At 44.3% G+C, this 24,237-nt stretch overlaps 1 protein-coding gene across 5 annotated transcripts in view; it reads left to right on the top strand.

Annotated features, from left to right (window-relative positions):
• VSTM2A (V-set and transmembrane domain containing 2A) overlaps positions 1 to 18,107 on the top strand; it is a 28,596-nt gene extending 10,489 nt beyond the window's left edge. For 3 of the 5 annotated variants that reach the window (XM_015564672.1, XM_015564670.1, XM_015564671.1), the window contains exon 5: positions 16,196 to 18,107. In XM_015564672.1, the coding sequence (XP_015420158.1) occupies positions 16,196 to 16,284 (89 nt within the window). In that variant the 3' untranslated portion in view covers positions 16,285 to 18,107. Of the gene's footprint in view, positions 1 to 16,073 lie in introns of all 5 variants that reach the window. The other 2 variants (XM_006764866.2, XM_006764865.2) reach the window with 1 other exon arrangement.
• The last annotated feature ends 6,130 nt before the right edge of the window (positions 18,108 to 24,237 follow it).

The following is a 24,237-nucleotide window of genomic DNA, read 5'->3' as shown; positions in this document are numbered from 1 at the left end:
CTCCCCCTAGCTCCCTTCCGGCTGGCCCGTGACCACTTTGGCTGTAAGATGAGAAGTCACACTATGCTCATTGCAGACCTGGCTTTGAGAGGACTGCCAGCTTCTGCCATGACCCCTAGAAGCCAGCAACCCCTGAAAAAGTGTAGCTCCCTTGACATCCCCTTGCCCAACGAAGCCCCTAGTTGCCAACCTTGACCTTCAGCCCCAGCAGCCACTTCATTGCATTGTGAGAGATGCCCAGTGAGCACGGCCTGAGCCAGCTGGGCACAGACCCTGAGAGATCCTTGCCCCATGTCTCCCTCAGGCACTCGGCCTCAGGTGGTTTGTCTCACAGCAACAGGCATCCGAGTCGGCCCCCTCAACCCCAGAACTCAAAACTGAACTTACCATCTCAGCTTTCTCACCAAAACACACATGTTCTTCCTCCATGGCTCCCAAATCCTTTCAACAGCAAACGCCATCACAACCAGGGTCTGCGAAACTTGACAATGTTCTCGCCTCGTCTTCGGTCCGTTGCCACAGTGAGCCAGTCACCGGGGCCACTCATTGTCTCTTCCCAACACCCTTGAACAGCAGGATCTTTCCTGTTCCACCAACACGGATTTCGTTCTCTGCACGGGCCTCTCCCTCTCTCCTCTGTGTCACCAGCTCCTACCAGCAGGCCTGTGTCTGTTCTAACACAGGGAACAGTCCCAACAGAGCAAACACCCACTCGTGGTGTTTCCGGAGCAGCGCCGCCAGCTTGCGGGGTCTGATTCCCAGCTCGCGTCTCCCGGGTTCCCAGTCCTCACGCCTCATCTTCCTCGGGGCGTGTCCTGCGTGTTCTTAGGTCCTTTCCTGCTTTGCTGACTTCAGAAAGGCCGTTTTCCTTGTGTGGGTCGTTCCCTATTCGCTGGTCAGAACCGGTGGTTTTCTCCAGAGCAACGCGTCTGTGCTTCCTGTGCAGCCATCCTTGTGCCTTAGGAGTGTTTTCTTGGGACTTTCCTGGCGGTGCTGGGACGCCCACACTCGGGCACCTCTGAGTGGCAGGCAGAGCAGGGTAGCTGGTCTCCCTAAGGACAACGTCTTGGCTGCAAACCCTGCCGCTCGCACCTGCTTCTCTTTAAGTGGCCCCCACACGTGGCGCTCATGTTGAGAGAGAAGGGGGAGGGAGAGGAGTGGGATATGTTGGCTTTCACCTTCTTTCTCTTACAATTATATTTACATAAATAGCGTCGCCTCGATGCCAACGCTGACCAAGACTCCTCACCAGTGTTTCTCAGTGTGTAGCGCAGCCAACCGGGCCAGACTCGGGCTTGTCAAAAGTCGTATTCCAGGACCTACTGAGTCTAGAACCGGAGCAGGCATTTCTGTGAGCAGTAAATTATGAGAATCGTTACCTCTAAAAAGTTCTTATGGGTCAGAAAGTATTTTTATCACTTACTATGAGGTGTGTGTGTGTGTGAGAGAGAGAGAGAGAGAGAGAGAGAGAGAGAGAGAAATGCTACTGTTTCAGAAGCGGGTCTTTCTCTGGGACCGTTTCACTACTCGGGTGCTGAGATGGCCTTGGGAAGCTGTTTTGTTGGCTCCTGCGCCCGCAGCTGGCGCTGGGAAGAGCACTGGCCATGGCTCAGGTGTAGGGATGCGCCCACGTGCGGCTCTGGCGTCTCTAGTCGCTGCCGGGAATGCTGCTTCTCCGAGCTCTGAAACACGGCGACAGTGTTTCCACCAAGATGCAAAACCGGGGCTCCAGGGGCGGCTGCTGCCCCAGCTGCAGGAGCCCAGTGCTCCCGGCTCCTGGGCAGGTTGAACACGGCAGCTTCCAGAACCCCCCAGATTGAACAGAAACACTCTTCAAACAGAGGTGGGAGCCGGTGGGGAGGAGGGGAGGGCTGAGGGGCGGGCAGGAGGGTGTTTCCCTGACCTGACTACGGGGAAATGGAGGTGGAGAGCCAGGTGTATACTTCAGGCCTTGCTGTTGAGTTGGGTTTTAATGATCCAACTTGGCTGCTTACGCTGGTAAAATTAATCTGCTCCTTGCAATCCTGTCAGTTAGAGGGCAGCCATGTAAATGGAGTGTCTATGAATAAGATGAAAAATAGATGTGAGGCAATGCTTTGTGGGATGCAGGCCAAGGAAACTGCTAGAGATATGTTTGAACTGAAAATATGTAGATTAATGGCCCATATTGGCTAAGTTCTCCCACGAACCATATTTAACTCAACTCACTGAAATTCAGGAACCAGCTGGGTCTATAGACCCAAGGCTCTGGAGGCTGCAGGCCCTGCCGGTGCAGGAAGGCCACACAGGCTCACTGTGGGGACCAGGAGGCTCACTGTGGGGACCAGGAGCCCGTCGGGGAGGAGGGACATGCCGCAGATGTGCCAGCGCGCTCAGTCCCGGTCTCCAGTGATTTCACGCAGCTGCAGGGAAGCAGCTCCCTGGATCGATGACCCAAGGCTTGAGAAGTAGCTGCAAAGACTCACTCTGTCAGTCAAGGGAACCCAGGTCCAAGAAGCAAGGTGAGGGCTCCCCCTCCCGCGGAGCTCTGCTGCCACACCTGACACAGGGCACTCGTGCAGCTGCAGAGCAGAGAGAAGCAGGTGCTTCCACCTTCGGCCTCAGGCCGCCACTCCCAGCGCAGGCGGCAGGCAAGGCGGTCAGGGAGGGAGACACTCACATCGCAGCCCACCGCTCAGAGCTGCTTGCGTCTCCATTTTCTCGTCTTGAGGATGAAATGCAATTAGATACACAGACCAGGCCTCATAAGGGGTAACTACTTGACCAGCATCGCATTGTGCTCGTCCAGTACAACTCTCAGCAGCAATGCAATGGGAAGGTGAGTGCTGCGCCCCACGGGCTCTACTGTGGCAAGTAGCTGCCTTTTTTTGGGGGGGGGGGGGGGGGGGGCGGGGTCAGTGATTAGTGGAAGAAGGAAGGCCAGGGCTTCAGCCATGGCTTATGCCTTATTGTTTGCAATTTCAGAACTTTCTTTTTCCTTCTGTCACAATGCCATGAACTGGTCAGTTGTCCCGATATAACCAGACCGTTTTAGCCACCAGCTGTCTTGCCCAAGGTTGGAACTGGATCCTTCCTATAAAACATAATGAAAATCCAAAGGATTTTCAAGAATTTGAGCTGTGTGACCTGAATAAACAATAGATATTTGGAACTTGCAATTACACAAACTGGCTGTCTCTTAATTATATGCAAGATTTCAAAAAAGAACCTCCGAATTTTTTAAATCAGAAAGTTATTACAGATGCATCTGAAAGCGTCAATAAGTGGAAATATTTCTAAAACTTTACAAAAAGAGAAAACTAAAATGGATGCGGAACGCTATAACAAGCATGGCACAGTCTGGCCGCATAGATGCAGATTTGAGTCTGAGATTCACCGGCTACCCGTGTGTGGAGTGAGCTGTTCACGAAATCCCCGGACCTCGGAGTCCTTACTTAAAAGCTTATAATGCAGACAGCCCAAGGTCATTGTCAGCATTTAGTGACATAAGAGTAAACCCAGCTCATGACCACGCTCACCATGGTAAGTTCTCTTCCTCTTACCCGTCAGATATTAAAACACATGTTTAAATAACCATGATTCCAAAGGATAACTAAGGGACACAAATAGGAATAGCGATGACAGGAAAAAAGAAGCCTGGAAACCTGTACGATTATGTAAAATAATATAATGCCTGCTGAATTAAGATATAATAATTAAGGATTTGTTTAATTAATAAATGACAAAAGGAAACAGTATCACAATGTATGATAAAAATGCAAATGAACTCTGATTGATTAAAGAGCTTAGCAGAAAAGAAATATCAGATATAGAAAAATTAGCATAAAATCGGAGGCCTGGGGCTTAGAAGATTTCCAGCTACAAAATAATGCAAACGAAAATAAGATTTTACTATGCATATTTTAAAACATGTATTCAATCTACGAATGTAGCCAAAAAGTGATACAACAAAGAAATATTTGTGTCTAATACTTAAGAAAAGAAGGAAAAAGTGTCAATTTTACAGATGCTATGATTATGTAACCCACTCCAAATGACTTAGAGATATCGAACATGATCATATAGTATTGATAAAGACAAAATAAAGATGTAAGTTGACATCAATTCTCTATAGGACAGCAATACACAAGCAGAAAATGTTAGGGGCAAAATATATAATCATCAAAGTCAGGCTTTCAAAAGTATGTATAGACTTGATGCAAACCCCATCAAAACCCTAGTTATTTTTCAAACTGTGGGACATATGACCTTGGCAAAGACTTTTTAGCTGAAGGTGAAGATTGCAGTCACGCGGGCATCTGCTGGCTTGTTACCTGCATGGTGACTGGATGCTTCTCTTCCAGAGGGACACTGGGGCGGGGAGATCAGCCACAGGCTTTAGCGTGTGTGGCCCATGCGTCCCTGCAGCGAAGCTCCCGGGAGGAATTGCAAGGAGACCAGCGGGAAGTGGCCCAGACCTTGGGCAGGGGTGCCTGTCACGGGGTCTTCCCGTCACAGGAGATACACAAACGGCCAAGAGTGGGAAAGCCACCTAGTGCAGTGGTCGGCAAACTGCAGCTCGCGACTTCTGCGCATGGGCCAAGAAATTTCCATCGCACTGTATGTGCGCGCCCACACGTGGTATTTTGTGGAAGAGCCACACTCAAGGGGCCAAAGAGCCACATGTGGCTCGTGAGCCGCAGTTTGCTGACCACTGACCTAGTCAATGTGTTAAAACCATATGAAAAACCTTCTAGAGTCATGTTTTCAAATAATGTTTAATGAAATTCAAAAAAACTGAACACAAAATGTACTGTGAAAAAATATAGGATGCAAAACTTTAAAAAAATATAGAACACAAAACTGTAAATCGATCTGAGATGTGTGCATAGAAAAACAACAGGAAGAAGTATGTGAAAATGTACATCAAAGGTCAAGATAAGTTATGATTTTTAATTATTTGATTATTGTGTCTCTGTTGGTAGCATTTGTACAGTGATAATTTATTACTTCGGTTATAAGAGGAAAAATATTTAAAATTTTCTAATTTAAAAATAGACAATGACGACTCAGGCAAGGGAAAACAAACTAAACAATAGAGTTAATAAGTAAATTAAGAAATACAGAAATAAAAAAGGAAAGAAAGAGATAGAAAGAAAAGCAAAGTAAAACAATGGTGTGGTGTGATTATAGAGCTCATGACAAATTAAACCTATGTACACATGTACAGCTATGTACGTGTGCACATATGTATATACACACATGCACATGCATGTACATGTGTGTCTGTGCATATATTATGAAGGCGGCATACTTAGAAATTGCTAGTAGCATGAAATGAAGAACATACCTTGCTTCCTGGGATCTGAATGGAGGATCTGATCATCAAATTATTATTTCTGTTTTTCTAAACAGAACGGTGTGCTTGATAAATATATATTGATGAAATAAGTCAAGCACATATAAAGTCCATAAAGAAAACATTATGTGATCATTTTTCCTCTCAATGGTATGACTCATCCAGCCCCTGCTGCAGAGTTGGGGCAAAGTGATGAGCGATGTTGTGGTCATTGAGAGTGTCAAGGAAAATCAATACACTGGAATATTTATAAAGGATCATTATGTTTCATTTAATATGACTGTTTCAAACAAGTGAGGGAACATTCTGCATGAATTCAGGATCTTAGATGCATAAAGGAGACCTCCTATAAATTAAGCTCTTAGTGCTTGACTTACAGCGAATTGTAAATGCTCGGAGCCAGAGTTCCTCGTCCTGTGAAGCCTACCACTATAGAACTATTAAAAAAGTGAAAATGGATGTCAAATTAAACAAATCGATTACCTTCACAAACACAAGGATTGTAATGAAGAGTAAATAATGCCATCAGATATCCCAACTCCTAAATACAAAGGTGTCAAGCCGTGTGCAGTAAGGGAGTCTATTATGGGACCAAGTTTTTCCTTCTTTCTTAGCGGCATCTTCTTCAGCCATTTGGAAAGTATTTTAGTTTTAGTTTTTCTGATTAAACAAATTTATTTGCCATAAAGGCAATATCCTCACTTCTCTTAGCATCGGAGAATTAATTTGAAAAATGTTCATTTAGGGACCAAGCTGTAGGGTCATAACCACTAAGTAGAAAAAAACACCTTCTTGAATATAAAAACTCACTCTACTTCCAAAGATCTAAAAATATAAAGGTTTTAAAGAAATAAAGTCGTGGTCCTTAGGCGCTGACGCACTGTAAGGCACCATGCAAACCCAGGAGGTATGCTGCTTCTAACACACCTGCCAAAGTGGTGTTCAACCAACTCCGAACAGTTCAAATAAAAAGCTAATGAAGCGGCGGGAAAAAAGATGAATTGTATCTTGATCCTTTTGGTGTTATCGAAGTACCTAGCACTGTGCTTAGCACATAATTAGAGTTAAATAAATGTTTCTGGATTGAATGTTGCTTTGCCAGAGCTCTTCTGAGGTTAATAAGAAGAGATGTGAATTTTTATGCAATTTGGTCCATCTTTAAGAAAACAGCCCTACATCCCTTATGTGTTAATGGAGAGAGAGGATTAGAAATCAGCACTTGGACCATCCTTCATTCCACACCCATGACAACAACAATATTTATTTTAGATTATATTTCATAACAAATTATATCTGAGAAGTTTGATGACCAGACCCTTACAACTATATAGTTGTATCATTTTATTTGCATGCCTTGATAAGTAGGACATGGATTTTAGAAAATCTTCAACTACCTGTTAATTGCTTAATTCTGATGTCTAAGAAAATTTCTGTTATGAAGATAATTTCTAAAACACTAATTCAGATAATTTTGAAGTAGCTATATTCATGAAAATGGTGAAAGCATTGGCTCAAACATAAAAAATATATGGGTAAACTCTTAAGAAATTTTATTTAGGTGAAAACAAGTGTGTTTTCTAAAGCTATATCACTGATGCTTTTCTGTATCCTATAGCATTCAGTTGTCAAATAATTTTTTCCTCAAAAACAGATGATGCTGAACAATTAAAATCAATTTTTAACTTGGACAAATTACTATATTTATAAAATATGGTGATAGCTTTCTATTTTTCCATTTATATAAGAAGACTAGTGGCCCAGTGCACAGATTCATGAACATTGAAAGGAAATTAATTAGAAGAAATATTTTAATATCACTATTTGTCCTTTCTCTATAATAAAAGTGTCAGAGATTAAAGAAAATTAGTAAAATGTATATGAAAATAATATATAAACTGATTAATAAATAACAATAACAACATGATATAACAACAAAGACATGATATAAAAATATGATATAAAAAACATGATGTAAAAACAATATTAATAAAAACAATGACTGATAAATTGATTAAACTTATTCTAATATCTCCCTGTACACCACATTAAGAGTAAAAACACGTTCAGAGTGCTTGACTAATTTACCTTGTGATGAAGTATTTACAACTTTAACGTCACACGCTCTTCGCACTCAAGAGAAAGCAACATATAACTGACCATGTCCGAAAACGGGTTCAGGTAGGAATATTCCTACTCTGTCTAGAGTTTGTCCTTGTGATTTATTAATACTTGAGCTTCGATAATGTTAGGTTGTAATCTTGTGATAATAAATCTGGTACCATTACAAAGACCCCATTTACTATTGAGATTTCTCAGTAGCATGATGATTGCGCCTACTTTCAATTTTAATTTATGACACGGCATTCCCGAAGGAGTAATACTACTAAGAAATTCGATGGGAAAATTTTCGTTTTCAGTATCATCCATTAATTTGATGGAATCATCACTCAAATAGGTGTGAAAATCTCCATCGAGTATATTCAAAATTTCTTCATTTAATTTATGAACATGTTCAGTTTGGGGACAAAGAATCACACTTTTAGATTTTTTTTTAATATTATCTATAGATATACTATTTCCAAATGTAGCTTCAATAATAGATCCATTACAAATCATTTCAGGGAGATTTCAATAATATACATTCTGAGAGCTTTATATGTATCGCATATGCACAAGTCAACGTTTATTTTTAAATTGCCAGTGCGCGTCATATGTACTGGCTAGTCAGTCGGTCGGACGGACAGTCGGTCACTTAGCCTTTTATATATATAGATGTGTAAAAAATGAACTCACAGTCACAGCTGTTTCTTTCTTTCTTTCCTTTACTTCTGTTCCTTGGCTCTGGGTCTCTCCGTTGCCATTTCTCTAAACTGTGAGGTATGTTTCCATCTTTGATGAGGAGTTTTCCTCTGGTGAGGTTGAGGAGGGGGTCTAGGGCAGCATGCAGAAAGTGTGGGTGGGACCCATACTTCTCTCTCCCATCAGAGAGTAGTCGCGAAAACATGAACATACTAATGACCCAGCGCGTGAAATTGCATGAGACCTGGGACCCCAGACCCCGCTGTGCCGCAGGACCCAGAGTCAAGTCCCTTCCCACCCATGCGTGCCTCACCGCACACACAGCCCTACCCACCAACACGCGCCTCACTGTGCACACAGCCTCCTGGTGACCGGTCTTTAGTCATTACGGTGTTAGGGCCACTGGGTTTTTATAATATAGACTAGAGGCCCGGTGCACAAAAATTTGTGCACTCGCGGGGGATGGGGGGTCCCTCAGCCTGGCCTGTGCCCTCTCGCAGTCTGGGACCCCTCAGGGGATGACCACCTGCTGGCTTAGGCCCAGTCTCCTGGGGATTGGGCATAAGATGGCAATCAGACATCCCTCTGGCAGCCCGGCAGCCCTCGGGGGATGTCCACTTGCCAGCGGGGAGCAGGCCTAAACTGCAGTCGGACATCCTTAGTGCTGCTGAGGAAGAAGGAGAGGCTCCCACCACCACCACTGTACTGGCAGCCGTCAGCCTGGCTTGTGGCTGAGCAGAGCTCCTCCCATGTGAGCGCATTGACCACCAGAGGGCAGCTCCTTCATTGAGCGTTTGACCCCTGGTGGACAGAGTGTGTCATATTGACCAGTCATTCCCAGTCATTCTGCTGTTAGGGTCATTTAGCATATTACCCTTTTATTGTATGCCTGGTGCATGGGTGGGGGCTGGCTGGTTTGCCCTGACGGGTGTCCCGGATCAGGGATGGGGGTCCTGCTGGGGTGCCTGGCCAGCCTGGGTGAAGGGCTGATGGCTGTTTGCAGGCTGGCCACTGGAGCTGAGAACAGGCTCCAGCTCTGAGGCCATTGCCGGCTGAAAGCAGGTACCTGGGTTTGTTTAGATTCTATAATTGAAACTCTGTTGCCATCACTGGCCACTCTAAGCTCTGAGGCTGCTGGCTGAAAGCAAGTTTCTGGGGTTTGTTTAGGTTCTATAATTGCAACATTGTTTCATCTGGAGCTCAGGGAGCGTTGGTTTCCTCCATCACTGGAGTAAGCAAGCCTCATGTTCATGTTCGCTTCAGCTGCCTGGCTGCCGGCCGCCATCTTGGCTGTCAGTTATTTTGCATATCCTGCTGATTAGCCAATGGGAAGGGTAGCGAAGTTATGGTTAATTACCATGTTTCTCTATTATTAGATAGGATGTTGTTCTTAGCTCTTTGCTTGGTAATCGATAACTCTAGCCTCCTCACTCGGGGCAAACTCTCCCAGCCACCCACCCCCATAAGCGCCCTGGGGTCTCTGTACCTGCAGCCATGCCACCCCACATGGCCTCAGTTGTCCTCATAATTCCCTCCAGTCCCCTCCCCACATTAATGCCCTTATTTAAGCCCTTGGACAAATGTGGCGTTTTTCAGCCACGTGCAGCAAAAGCACACGTCCTAACGCAGAACATGTGATCATTCCAAGAAGGTGTGGGTGAATGTCAACCTTCGTGTTATGAGTGCGGAGTTGGCTGGTTAATAGGAAAACACGCAGGAGGCAGATTTCAGCTCGGCGAGTCCATAGTTTCAAGCACGTTGGCAGCACTTATATATATATACCTGTGCACGCAGCGCTCACAGTAAACATTCTCACTGATGCAGCCAGCTGGGATTAAATAGAAGTGGTCTTAAAGTGTCATTGTTTGAAAACATTTCACTTGTTTTTTCACTCATTTATATGTTCTCCCTCCCACTTCATCTATGCCACTCACGTCCCCACAGATCTCTAACGGGCAGAGCTGAGAAAGCAAGGCTTTCGGGTGTGCAGAACGGCCAGGAGAGAGGAATTAGCAGCGAATTCGCTCGTAGAGTCTAATAGAACTGGCTTTGAACCTCAGCCGCCTCACCTGCCCACTGAGGAAACCCAAGCGCAATGCAGGCCCCCTCAGCACAGCTCCTTCATCAGCAAAACCTCTGAGGCAGCTCCCAGATCACAGTCAGGGCTGAGGAAATGATAAGTGCTCAAGAAATATCAGCTACTGTCCCATCATCATCATCATCATCATATCATCATCATCTCGCTGCCTGCACCCAGAGCAGTCCCTACCCGATGAGCAAGTCAGTGAAAATGTGCTGTCACTTTCGTGGGTCCCTTTTTGAGTCAGTGAAGGAGGCAGAAACCCGGGAAGCCTACAGGGACTCATTGTAAGGAAGAGAGTCTGGAACATTCTGAGGTGACTGGGGTGTCCCCAGGCACCTTGCCATTTAGAGGGCCGTGAGAAACTGCCCCGCTCTCCCTGCGCTGCCAGAGTGGCCTCACCGGCGGAGAGGTGTGCGTTGCTGACGAAGGTCATGTAGGCGGTGCCTGCCTGCAAGTCGGGCTCAATAAAATAAGCGGTTTGTGCAATGGGTTAAAATGAAGCACATTTCTTAAAAAGAAATAGGGGCTTTCTGGGAGAAATTGGCACTGGACACATAATAACTCTGATAGAAAGGTATTCTTTTCAAAAAAATTATAGGAGATAATTACCCTATTATTTGGCTTTTCCCTTAAATAGTACGTGCGAGCCAGAGGCAAGATTGCACTGAGCGCTGGCTCTGATCTTTCTCCCGGAGCCGCTGTCGCTCTGAGGCCCGCGTCTGCGACAGAGGATGCGGCAAGGCTGGTCTGCTCCGTCCTGTGTGCGCCTGGCTTCTTCGCGGGCAGCATGAGATCAGGGGCTGTCGCTGCCTTTATTATTGGAGGTTTCCATCTGTAGGTCTGCTCATATGATAAGTGTCACTCATATTCCCTGTTACAAAGTAAAGCTTCTGGGGTCAGACCATGGGCCTCCGTGGGAGAGAAATTGTTTTCTTTCTCTTTTCTTGCTTCTTTTGATTCCACTAGACCAGGGGTCCTCAAACTACAGCCCGCAGGCCACATGCAAATACAAATATTGTATTTGTTCCTGTTTTGTTTTCTTCAAAATAAGATCTGTGCAGTGTGCATAGGAATTTGTTCATAGTTTTTTTTTAAACTATAGTCCGGTCCTCCAACAGTCTGAGGGACAGTGAACTGGCCCCCTGTTTAAAAAGTTTGAGGACCCCTGCACTAGACACTCAAACCAAAAAAGAAAAAACGTGGAGAGAATTGTACCCAAATCTGCAGACAGATACCCTGAGCCCTGACTGTCCCCTGTCTTGTCTGAACCAGCTAGAAGTTGAACTCAGACAGGAAAGGAATCCAGCAGCGACTCACTCCCCAGAGAAAGCAGGTAGTTGAAAGCGGTGGACGTGAGGTGGGACACACTGTCTGGACCTTGCTCAGTGCTCGCGTGGTCCTTTGAATGAAATACCCAGATCCTGTTCTGATGACTTTCCTGGTAGATAGCACTCTGCTTGTCTCTCCCGTCACTAACTAATGGTGGCACTTTAACCATCAGCGTAGCCTTTGGCCCCAGTCCATCAGATTTGGGTCAAAAGCTTGGACAGAGGACGTGTGGTCAGCGCACGTCATAGCGACTGGTTGTTCAGTTGTTGGGTTGTTCCGTCGTTTGGTCTATTTGAATATTCGAGGTATATATATATATAGTTAAGTTTTTCTTCTCTGAAGCATGCTGTGCATTTTCTCTGAAAAGATTCCTGTCCATTTAAATAATAGATTCTTGTCCATTCAGAAATAAATAAATAATAGCTTCCCATGCTGAGGGAGCAGATGGGGGACCATGGGCCGGGTTGCCTGCCCCGGGGGCTCCCTGCCCGGAGCCCGTCTGTCTGCTGGGCGCTCTGCCTGCCTTGCTGTGTCCTCCCTCCTGTGCCTTTGCCTTCCACCTGCACCCATGGGACCCTGGGGGGCTGTCCCGTCCTGAGCTCCATGTTCCTGACCCGCAGGATGGCAGGGCGGTGGAGATGCACTAGCACAATGTCTGCAAAGTGCCTACCGCGTCTTCACTGACACGTGGGAGCTGCCCCATCCCATCCCGTCAATTTGGAGACCGACACGAGCAGGGGAGGGATGCAGCCTTATTCAGTGGCCCCCCGCGCGCCAGCCTCGTGGTCCTAGATCCAGGGACGAAGACATAGTCCCGATGGTGCAGTGTGAAGGGAGGCGCCAAAGGGAGCTAAGTTCTCCCCGCTGGCAGACAGGTGGGAGGCGAGGCAGACTTTCAGTGGGACGCTGTGCTGAGTTCAGTGAGGCGGGGACCTGGGGGACTTAGCCATCGGTGACAATGACAAGCATGGCATGGTGGTGTAACTGCATGAGGTTTCTACCCGACTTGGCACTGTGTTTTAAAGAAATAGATGGAACTTCCTGTTGTCTTCTGATCATCATTAACATGAGCATAAAATATTTGAGACTTTTCCCTCCATATTTCTCCTTGGCCAAACTCTCCTTGGTCCCAGACGCTCTCTGGGGAAGGCGTCCCAGACACCCCTCTCGGGGGAGGCGATGAGACTGGTGTATGCAGCACAAAAAGGGCTGAAACTGGAAGCCAAGTGCCTATACTCCTGGGACTTATAAGAAGACTCCCTAGACTTTTCCCACTTGCAACGCGGAGAGAGTACCGCCCTGTCTTACAAGGGCATAGAGAACGGCGCCTGAGAGAGCACTGTGAGAACATTTAAGCATAAAGACAAGTGAAGGCATCTGTATTACAGAGAAGTCGAAGGAGGCCGTGAAGTAGAACCTACAGAGAAACCTCTAGGCTCTATCGGGGGGGCCCCTCCTCCAGGCATGCGCTCTGCACATGCTCTTCATGTGACATAGATGATAGCACCTTCCTTTCTTCCTCACAGAGCATTTGTGTTGGAAGCAAAGGTTTAGACATTGTTTTAGACATGGCAAGTAATGACGAATCATTGTTCAAATGTCACCCCTTGCCTTTCATGAGCTTGTATGGTCATCAGGGAGATAAGATACGAATATAATGAGTTACAGGTCAATGTGAGCTGTGTTAGGGGCATAGGAAAGGCAAAACCAAAATACTGCTCAAGTTCAAAGGCAAGAGAGTCTACAAGGAGGTGATGGGAAGAGACCCAGTGGACAGAAGGTGATATGAGGGCAAGAGGCAGTTAAATGCATGGCCGGATTAAGGGGATAACAGGTTATTCTGCTTGGCCTGGGCACAGAGCAAAGAAAGAAGGAAAGAATAAGAGAGAGAGAGAGAGAGAGAGAGAGAGAGAGAGAGAGAGGTGGGTGGGGAGGAAGGGTGATCCTACTTGAGCACAATGTCTGGCATACTAAAATCGAAAACCATGGATAATTATTGCACTCATTTTAGAAAACATGGAAGGAATTAGTGCCTTATTTGGGATCTTAGAAGTGAGTGGCCCCTGAGACCATTAGAACCGAAGGCTCCTGACTGCAACCTTGGCTCTCATCTGTTCCTGAAAGAAAAATGTCCCTGGCTGTGATAGTGAGAGAGAGCAGGATGAGTGGCCAAAGTTTGCTTTATAGATATATAGATAGATAGATAGATAGATATAGATATAGATAGATATAGATGATATAGATGTATAGATATAGATATGTAGATATAATTTGTCTATAGAATAGACCATAGCATGTTTGATAAACAAGGTTTGTACTTAGAATAATAACTACTGTTATATTCAGGACAATGTACCTCCGAATGAAATGGACTATGACAAATATCTGTTACACGCACACAGGACAAATTATAGCATTTTAAATCCCACTGCCCAAGTCTTTGAGATTACCAAGATAAAGAACATGTCTCTTCATTCAAGGCATAAATAAAATGTAGAAAGAAGAGACAAACAATCAGTGATTTGCTTTATAATTTACTGTGCAGGGAAGAAACTTTGTCATTGGGCTGACAGAAATAAATGTCATTTAATTAAAAATACGCTAGGAGCCCTAACTGGTTTGGCTCAGTGGATAGAGCGTAGGCCTGTGGACTGAAAGGTCCCAGGTTCAATTCCGGTCAAGGGCATGTACCTTGGTTGCGGGCACATCCCCAGTAGAAGGTGTGCAGGAAGCAGCTGATCGATGTTTCTAACTCTATCTCTCTCTCTCTTCCTCTCTGTAAAAAATCAATAAAATATAATTTTTAAAAATACGCTAGGAAATGCATGTGTAGAGTGGATGAATAATGTGGGGGGGAGCGGGTACTATGTTACAATGATATATCGGCTATGAGATGGCAGTTCAAAGTTCGAGTTGCCTTAAAATACCCTTCTCTGTGTATAATGGGATTTATTTGTAATGATGCTGCTCATGTAAATTCTGTTTTAACTTGCACATGCTGGACATTGGATGGTGGGAAACATTGAGTCGAAAAGAAGTAGCTGTCCCCTGTATTTCTGATAGGAACGCTGGTCAGGCGGACCCTGTGATGGGCTCAGTGCCGTAGAGAGGGGAGATGAACACGCAGCGCCCGTGCCTTTTGGCCAGCTTTCAAGGCGCAGGCTAAGAAAGAAACCATGATTTCACAGAATGGCTTTCCTGAATGAACCATTTTATGTCGTTTTCTTGCTCTTAGCACTTTCAGCCCTTTATTCAATATCAGACATTGTGTCAAATACCATTGGCTACTTAAGGAGCCAAGGAATCAATCATTCCTTTTGTTTTCTTTTTCAAAAAAAATGAATCTCTGTCCAAGAATCTCCCTTCAAAGGGAACAAGAGCACGCGGTTAACTCTGGGAAGCCCCAGTGCTAGGGGCTCTGCATAAATTGTGCAAATTTCCCTGCCACACTCCTTGTTCTTAGAGCTGCACGTCTACTCTACTGTCCCTTCCGCATTTCTGAACCTCAGGCCCAGCTTGAGAGACGTAACAGGCTCTCGAGACCCATCACTAACCTCTGGGTCTCCAGCCGTTGGGTTTCTGTGAGGACGCGGTGGGACATGTGGCTCACCTCCCGAGGGAAGGCAGCCAATCACTGACCGCACTGAGGGCACCCGGCAGGACAGCAAGGCCAGGCCACTGGACAGTCATTTGAGAACCGAGTCGCTAGCTTTTCTGCTGCCGTGACTTCTGACAGGGCGTGCTTTCGCCTCAGTTGTGGTCATTGCCAATGTGGACCGAACCTGGTTTAGCTGAATTATTCAATAGGTTGAGTGTCTACCTTCACCCCCTTCAAACCCTCTTAATCTTTCTCCAACTAGAAAAGACAGAAAAAGAGAGAAAGAAAAGACAAAATGCTTTGAGCCTGATTACGATCTAATTTTCTTACTAATAAAGGTATTTGATACATCATTTGTAACTACGAACTTATTAGATAAATTATATGAAGAAAAATTGCAAAACTACAATTGCATTCTCTCCCTTTACACAGTCTCAAAGCTCTTCCAAAAACTGTCATTTCTTTGCTTCAGACTTCAAGGGTAAAAATTAAGGAAGCTCTTCCTCTAAAAGGAAGTGCCCACCTGTGCCCACCCCAGGGCACAGGTCCTGCCCGCAGGGAGCCGCTGCTCGGGGTCTGGGGAGGAATGCAGGTCGTGTCTGTAGGTCCCATTATAGGAGCCGCCCGGGACGGTAGGAAGAATCCTCCCAGAATGATGACTGGCGGGGAGCGCTGGGGATTCCTTCCTCTCGGGACCCCCTCCCTCCACCCCCCGTGGAATGGCATTGTTTGAAAGCAGACACATGACCCGTGTCCTGGGACTGAAATACTCTGTGTGTGTTGTCATTTACAGTGCATGCCAAGCCAAGACAGCAGAGCCAAGCTGGCGAGCTAATTAACTATATATGTGTATGTGTTTAAAACAGCCTGATAAGGAGCACTGGAAATCTTCAAGATGAGCGAATATCTTATAACTTCTTTCGCAGGTGCCAGGATAGCTACAAGCCATGGACTTTCTGTCCTGCTTCTTGTTTGTGGCTTTGTGAAGGGTGCTTTGCTTTAATCTAAAGTGCTGACTTTTTTCCAATATCACTTTCTCTTCTTAAAGCAAAGAGCAAATCGCCTGTAAAACCTACGGAGCGGACAGCAAAGTTGACCCTAAACACCAAGCACCACCACGCACCCACTGTAGCCTAATCCCCCAGACAAGGAGCGCCTGCTTCCGGAAGCCTAACTGAAGAGGCCCTCACACGCTTTGTCCATAATGTTTTCTCGGGCAAAACCCATGATCTTTCATTTCAAGAGAATTAGTGTGAAGTGGTAGGACATGTTCCGATAGCAACATCTCTTTTTTCCCCTTTTCTTCCGGATACTGAAAGCATCCTCTCACTGAGGGCTCAGGGGTTGGCCCGGACGTCATCGGGATAGTAAATATTTACTATGGAGATCACCACTTCCTACTAAAAGACCCATCATTGCAGGAAGCCAGCAGAGATCAAAAGACTCCAGGACATACCAACTATCACCAAACGACACCCCAGTTTTGGGGGGCAAGAACACGATCACCACTGCAAGGCAACGAGGAGATCCTTATTTTAAATTAAAAAAAAAAGAAAAGAAAGAATTTTTTTTAATTTTCCATTTTTCCTTGGATTTTTCTCCTTTTTCTTGATTATAGTTCCTGTTCAATGGTGGCAAGTCGCTGATTACGGCCAATCCCTGTCAATCCTGGGAGCTTTCTATAAATACATTTTGGGTGTTCTATATCTCAATGTATTTTAATTCATTTTGCAATTCCTGTATATGCAAACTGGACAAATTCTGTAAATTGCTTCTAGTATGTGTGCTATAACTTCAAAGTAGATAGACTATGACCTTCATGCAAGCTGGTTTCTATCATAATATATATAAATATACACATGCAAAGACCCACCTGGTGGGTCCTCAACCAAGGTTTTGTTGACAAAGCATTTGTTTCTCACTGATGACTCGCGGACTGTGTGGATTTTGAAATGCCTTGTTTCACAGCCACAGGTTTGACCGCTGCAGGCGGCCTGTTGGCTTCTCCTTCCTTCTGGAAAATGCATATTCAAGCTTGTATTGGTCTCTGATAAATGAATTACTTCTGTTGTGTGTATGCTTGTTGGGATTTGCTATGTTTCTTCACATATGGTGTTTGTTGAGGTTTGAGGGTCTCGACTCTAAGGAATGTACACTCCCTGGTTTTGATGGTGATCCCCGATTACAGTCATCACGGTTATTGTCAAAAAGCAATGTTGCTCCTAGAAAGTTTGCCTCCGAGGTGACTGTGGAGAAGACGAAGTGGTCACCTGACTTCATGGAACAACACTTCTTGCTGTGGCTAAAGGTGTGCTTCCTTTGACCTTGATGAATTTTTGTAGGTTCATCGTTCTGTTATTTGCTCCGAATTATCTCTTAATGTCTCCTAATTACAAGTTAAAATGTGGTTGTTGGCTCAATGGAATATGCAAAAGTTGACAACACATTTCCGATTGAAGAAGATCATGTGTTCAGTTTTTGCTGCTTAACTGGATTATTATTTTAAATGTTCCGTTCTTATTTGTGGTTTATGATCATTCAGGCTATTTTATTTGGAGCCTGTTTTCTGCTCTGGCAAAGAATGGTGGGCAGAACAGTTCGTGTGGGCCATAGCCACTTTGGATGGATGCGGTGGAGATAGCAGTGACCTGAGTTTCCTTTCCAGAGCGTTCCTTCCTTTTTTTTTTCATAACAAAACCAGAAGACCCTCAGCTCCTAGCCCAAGGTCCTAAACTGAAGCTTGAAGGCAATGAATACCTCTGCTTTTCGAAGGTAAATGCATTGATTTTCTGCAATTCAATTACAGGCAATGTGCATATTTTCATAATATTCTTGACATTATCTACTGGGAATTAATGCTTCATGCTAAACCTTTGATTGACATTTTCCTTGTTCATTTGGTTTATTATTTCAGTCTAATGAAAAAATAAATAAAGGATTTGATTGCACTATTTTATTAACTTAGAGATTTATTTTCTTTCAACGTTGAATACTTAAAATGCATACAATAGTGGGAAGATCAATATTATTTATTAGGTCTACCTGGGCTTTAAAGATCACATAGAGTCAAGTACAAATTAGTTTACGATTCACATTTAGTCAGTCTGGGAAAACCCACATGTAAGTTACTTTTATCTCAGTTGGCATGTTGTATCAGTGTCCAAAATAAGACCTCTCTGTCAGTAAGCTACCGAAACTCCGACTCACCAGCCTCTTTGAGAAAAAAACATGGCCTAGAAGCGATAACCAATGAAGGAGACCCTCCAGTCATTTCCACCTTATATTGCCTCCCTCCGGGACTCTGACTTTGTAACTAGGACTATTCAGTCAAATGTAGATTGAAAATGAAATGACCTGACTTGTTCAACCTTGATTTCCAAGGTTAATTAATGTCTTTTAAAAAGATGAAATCGCCGAGACCGGTTTGGCTCAGTGGATAGAGCGTCGGCCTGCGGACTGAAAGGTCCCAGGTTCGATTCCGGTCATGGGCATGTACCTGGGTTGCGGGCACATCCCCAGTGGGAGATGTGCGGGAGGCAGCTGATCGATGTTTCTCTCTCATCGATGTTTCTAACTCTCTATCTCTCTCCCTTCTTCTCTGGAAAAAATCAATAAAATATATTTTTAAAAAAAAAAAAAAAGATGAAATCATAAAAAATTGAAATTGCTTACCTGAATTCAAGACAGGTTCTTTGGTTCTTTCTTAAAGACTTACAAATTGTTTACAAATGAAACAAGGCCAATGAAAACACTTGAGGGTAAAATAGGATAACAAAAATTCTCTAAAACCAGAGCTTTGAATGTGAGCTAGTCAGTACGCTGGGGGAGTCCATGGCCCCACGGAAACCCTATTCGTGTTTTAGTAGATGTGTCTTTGATTTCTGGAGATGGTCCTTTACATTCATTGATTCCAAAAATAATTCGAGTAAGAGTTTCTTGCCTAAAAGAAGAATGATTAGATGCTTTTGAGCACCTGAAAGAACCTGACTATCATAATTTTCCCCTTAAAGTTCTTGGGAATAAGACATGTTTAGGGAAATAGTGTGTGTGTGTGTATATATGGCCAAGAAAAATATATTTTTATGTCCTTTTGTATTTCTCATATACAGCATGGTATAATAGATATGGGATAATGCTTGTTGAATTTTTCGAACCAAAGCTAAGAGCTTAAAATATGATTTTACAAAATATACGCAGGTACCATTCAAATAAGTGGTCCTAGTATGGATACTATATGAAAGACAAAATATTAAATACAACTTAGTGGTGGTTTCTATAAGAAAAAGATAATTGCAAAAGGAAATGTAAACTCTTCAATAATACATAGACTCTGATGATTCCATCTTGGAATTAAGACTATGAAGCTACAAAATATGTGTGCACATGATTTCCAATGTGCAGCCCAAATAATTTTAATTACAGAACCTCTCACTCATTAGGGGAACAGTCTAGCACTCAGAAAGTGCCCTGGACTTTACAGTCTCCTCAACAGAATTGCTAAGGTCCTTTCCTTATTGAAGGAACGATAGAGAGTAAACAGTCAGAAACAATAAGTTCTACCAAGAAAACCCAGTAGCACACTAGCTGGTTTGGCTCAGTAGATAGAGCGTCGGCCTGCAGACCAAAGGGTCCCACGTCTGATTCTGGTCAAGGGCATGTACCTTGGTTGCAGGCTCTTCCCCAGCCCGGTCCCTGGTCAGGGCAACGTGCAGAGGCAACCAATGTGTTTCTCTCACATCTGTTTCTCTCTGTCTTTCCCTGTCTCTTTCACTCTCCCTAAAAAGCAATGAAAAGGTATCCTCTGGTGAGAATTAACAAAGAAAACCCAGTAGCATGATACAAAGGAGTGTGACTAGAAGTGGTCTGAGGAAGTGACATTTAAGTAAAGCGTGAATGACAAGTAGCGAGGCGCCAGAGGGCCTGGGAGAAGCAGCATCCAGGCCTGTGCCAGGCTCCTAGCCTGCAGCCCATCGAGGCTGGCTGAGGGGCTAGAAATGGCCAGTGCACGGTCCCGTGGGGAGAAGGTCATGAGAAAAGGTCAGACGAGGGAAAGCCCGGCAAGACCCAGCCAAGGACGGAGGAACAAAACAAGGTTTCTGCAGATTCTAGCGTGAGCTCTTTTTTTTTTTTAATTTTTTTTAAAATATATTTTATTGAGTTTTCACAGAGAGGAAAGGAGAGAGATAGAGAGTTAGAAACATCGATGAGAGAGAAACATCGACCAGCTGCCTCCTGCACACTCCCCACTAGGGATGTGCCCGCAACCCAGGTACATGCCCTTGACCGGAATCGAACCTGGGACCTTTCAGCCTGCAAGCCGACGCTCTATCCACTGAGCCAAACCGGTTTCGGCTAGTGTGAGCTCTTATTCGGAGCCAGGACACGGGCCATCTCCGCAGCGGACTTCTCACCGTGTGTAGTTGAGCTTGTAAACAAGACTCCTTTGGGAACAACATTGAATCTTTCCTTCTGTGAGTCAAGGTACACTTTTGCCTAGAAGCTGCCAGGTATATTAGGCAGAAGGCAATTTAACTCCACCTTTTAATGCTATTTTACAATTGTGAATTTTAAGGAGGAAAAGGAAAGATTCGAAGACTTAATGGGACTATGTTCAGTGTAGGACTGGACTACTTGTAATAATTACAAATGTAGTTTGAAATAAAAACAGGAGTATGTAGATTGAAAGAAAAGAAATTCACTCCTAGATACTTTTGGCAAAACATTGTAATTAATAAGGGAGGAGGAGGAGGAGGAGGAGGAGGGGGAGAGAACTCTATATGTACTAGGTGTGGGGGGGTAGGGTTTAATGGAAAAATCAGAAAGTAAGATCTTAGAGTTTTCCAGAAGACAATGGATTAAGAGGTACAGTGGGAAAATATTACTTTAGACTTGGTTAAATTCTATTTTCATTGTTAAAGAAATAAAATCATTCTGTGATAGTCAAAGCTTATAGGAAAATAGCATGTATCTATTTCTTCTTGAAAGCTATGCTTACCTACCTATATGCTCCAACTCAGAGAGGAATCAAATACAGTGTTAAAAAATGGGCATAGTGTAAACTGTCTACCATAAAAGATTGTGTTCAATGTAAGGGACTGCTGAATATTGTATGGTGTTTCACTGTATATGAAAAGCAACTAAAGTTTCACAAAACAATATTACTCTTACTTTGTGCCTGCAATGAAATGCACTCTACTATTTCCTATTTTGTTTTGTTAAAACTTGTCAAAAACCATTAAATTGGTTTTACAACCCGAAATTTGGTGGGGGGAGGGGGATCGCAGTTGTATTTTATTCCAAAATATAATACAAGTGGCACAAATAATTAATTAAATGACAGTATATAATTTAAAACAATAATTTGAGTTTAAACTCTCACTATGTTTCTTAAAACCAGAAAGGCAATGAAAGACGAGCCAAGGAAGAAAAAGTGCGTTCTCTGTTGTGGACCAAAGCGGCACTTGTGTTGGGGGTAGGAACGCGGTGCATGCCCTGTGGGCTGGGTGCTCTGTTTTAGGTCTCTATCTTCCTCTTTTCTGGTTTATCCATGTGTTTGTGATATCCCCACGCTTAGTTACACATGAGGAAGTTTCCAAAAGATATTGTCCTCTTCAAAGCTTTGAGAAACCACTGGAGAGCAGCAAGCCCACATGCTTGCAGTCCCCAGACACCAGAGAAGTGGTGGGCGAGGCTGGAGCAGTGATATTTAGTCACTGGAGGAAAGGCCTGGGTGGTGTCTGGAAAAATCAGCCCAGGAAGGCCAGCAGCATCGTCTGACCCCGTTATGAATCGTTGATTGGTCGTGGATAAACCAGAAAAGAGGAAGATAGAAACCTAAAACAGAGCACCCAGCCCACAGGGCATGCACCACGCTCCTACCCCCAACACAAGTGCCGCTTTGGTCCGCAACAGAGAACGCACTTTCTCTTCCTTGGCTCATCTTTCCTTGCCTTTCTGGTTTTAAGAAACATAGTGAGAGTTTAAACTCAAATTATTGTTTTAAATTATATACTGTCATTTAATTAATTATTTGTGCCACTTGTATTATATTTTGGTGACAGGAAGGGAACAGAAGGGCAACCTTCATGAAAAATAGCCCACTTCTTGAAAACAGAGTTTTGAGCCACCACAATGAAGTCACACTCCTCATCCAAACCGGTCACCAGAGTCAGATTCATTGAAGGGATCACTGGTCTTAGCAACAGCATGTCATGTGCGTACTAAGAATATTGCTCTCAGCATCCCCCGAAGGGAACTGAGACCTTTGGGAGAAACTGCGCATCAAAGAAATAGAATTATCCGTACCTTGCTCTGTTACTAGGTAATGACCCAGAACTAATACCATATCCTTGGGTCCCTGGGGTGCAGTAGTCCAAGATTCAGTGAGCATGGGATTATGGGAATATTTATCAAAATCTATTGTTGGCCCATGGAGACCACTATACCCACCTTCAATGATTCCCCTGCTCCTGAAAACACAGCTGAAATGTATACCTTTAGCAACAGAACAAAAAAGAAACTCTACACTGGTTCCCTGTCCCATAAGGTAATGGCTATAAGTTTCTGAAAGACCTTTAAGTTTCTCCTCTTCACCAAAATAGTTAATAAAAATAAAATGACAGAAGTGAGTGGCACAAAGTCGTGGATGGAGCATTTACCTCTTTCTTTGCTAGTACAAAAGAAAGCTGAGTATCGAGTCTGGGTTACCATAAGCAAAATTAATGAGTGTCATTGTAGCTACTGATCCAAATAGAGCTACTTACTGGAGCAAGTCAGCAGAGCTCCCAGCAGCTGTCATGCAGTTAATAATTGGGTAGTTTTCTATTTTATTGCAATTAGAATAAATAAAAGGGTGTTTTTTTTTTACCCGGCAGGGATGAAAGCATCCCTCTACTCTCCTGCCTCAAAGTTCCGTTGACTTTCTGGGTCTGAACCGCACTGTAGTCTTCCCCACTCGCCCCTTCACATTCTATTGATGGCATCGGGCTGGTAAGATCTGCACATCAGGATGAAGCGGCACCCTGGAGGCTTTCATAACACATACACTCTGCGGGATAGAAAAGGTCCATAGAACATGTAGGGCCATGATGGCGCCAGCATGCCTTCAAACATTCAAGGAAGGAATAATTCCAGTCTTTCACAGACTGTCCCAGTGAATAGAACTATGGCATGGTCTCTGACTCATTTTATGAGACTGGCATTACCTGGCTAGCAAACCTGACAATGACAGTGAAAAGGGGCAATTACAGACTAATCTAACTCATGAATGTAGTGCAAAAATCCTCTACAAAATAATAACAAAACAAATCTGTCGATGTATAATACACCACCTAGACCAGCAGTGGACAAACTACGGCCCGCGGGCCAGATCCAGCCCGTTTGAAATGAATAAAACTAAAAGAAAAGAAGACCGTACCCTTTTATGTAATGATGTTTACTTTGAATTTATATTAGTTCACACAAACACTCCACCCATGCTTTTGTTCCGGCCCTCCGGTCCAGTTTAAGAACCCATTGTGGCCCTCGAGTCAAAAAGTTTGCCCACTCCTGTCCTAGAGTAATACATTTTATTTTAAGAATGCAAAACTAGGGGGTCGGGGGGAGCAACGAGACTCTCAATTATCTTAAATGGTTGTCGCCAGAAGCAGACAGTGAAACCAGGATTCGAGGGCAATGGATTTATTTGGGAGGTTCCAGAACCACAGAAGGAGGAAGTAAGAGAGAGAAAAGAAGGCAGGGTGTGTGGTCAAGCCAGCTATATCAGTGTGGGCTTCCTGAGTTCCATCCCATGGGGAAACTAAGCAAGTGGTGTAAAACTCACACCTCAGACGTATGTCCATCCAAAGGAGAACTTGGAGTATTTAAATACCAACTCCTGCCATCACTGGTTAAAGGTGGCTGGCCCTGTGGAGAGGACGAGGGAGAAGTAGGGTTATTTCCAGGCATTTTAAACCTGCCTTGCCCATGAGCAGAAGAGCCTTCTGTGGCTTCTAAGACAGTCTTTAGGAAAAGAACTGCAGATCTGGGCAGTGGGAAGAGCTGAGGCCCGCTGGGTATGCACCACAAGTTTCTGCTGCAACTCACAGCATA

This window comes from Myotis davidii, unplaced genomic scaffold (genome assembly GCF_000327345.1).
Source record: "Myotis davidii unplaced genomic scaffold, ASM32734v1 scaffold781, whole genome shotgun sequence".
NCBI classification, from domain to species: Eukaryota; Metazoa; Chordata; class Mammalia; order Chiroptera; family Vespertilionidae; genus Myotis; species Myotis davidii.
Note: the sequence above shows the minus strand (reverse complement) of the source record. Positions and strands in the feature narration are given on the sequence as shown.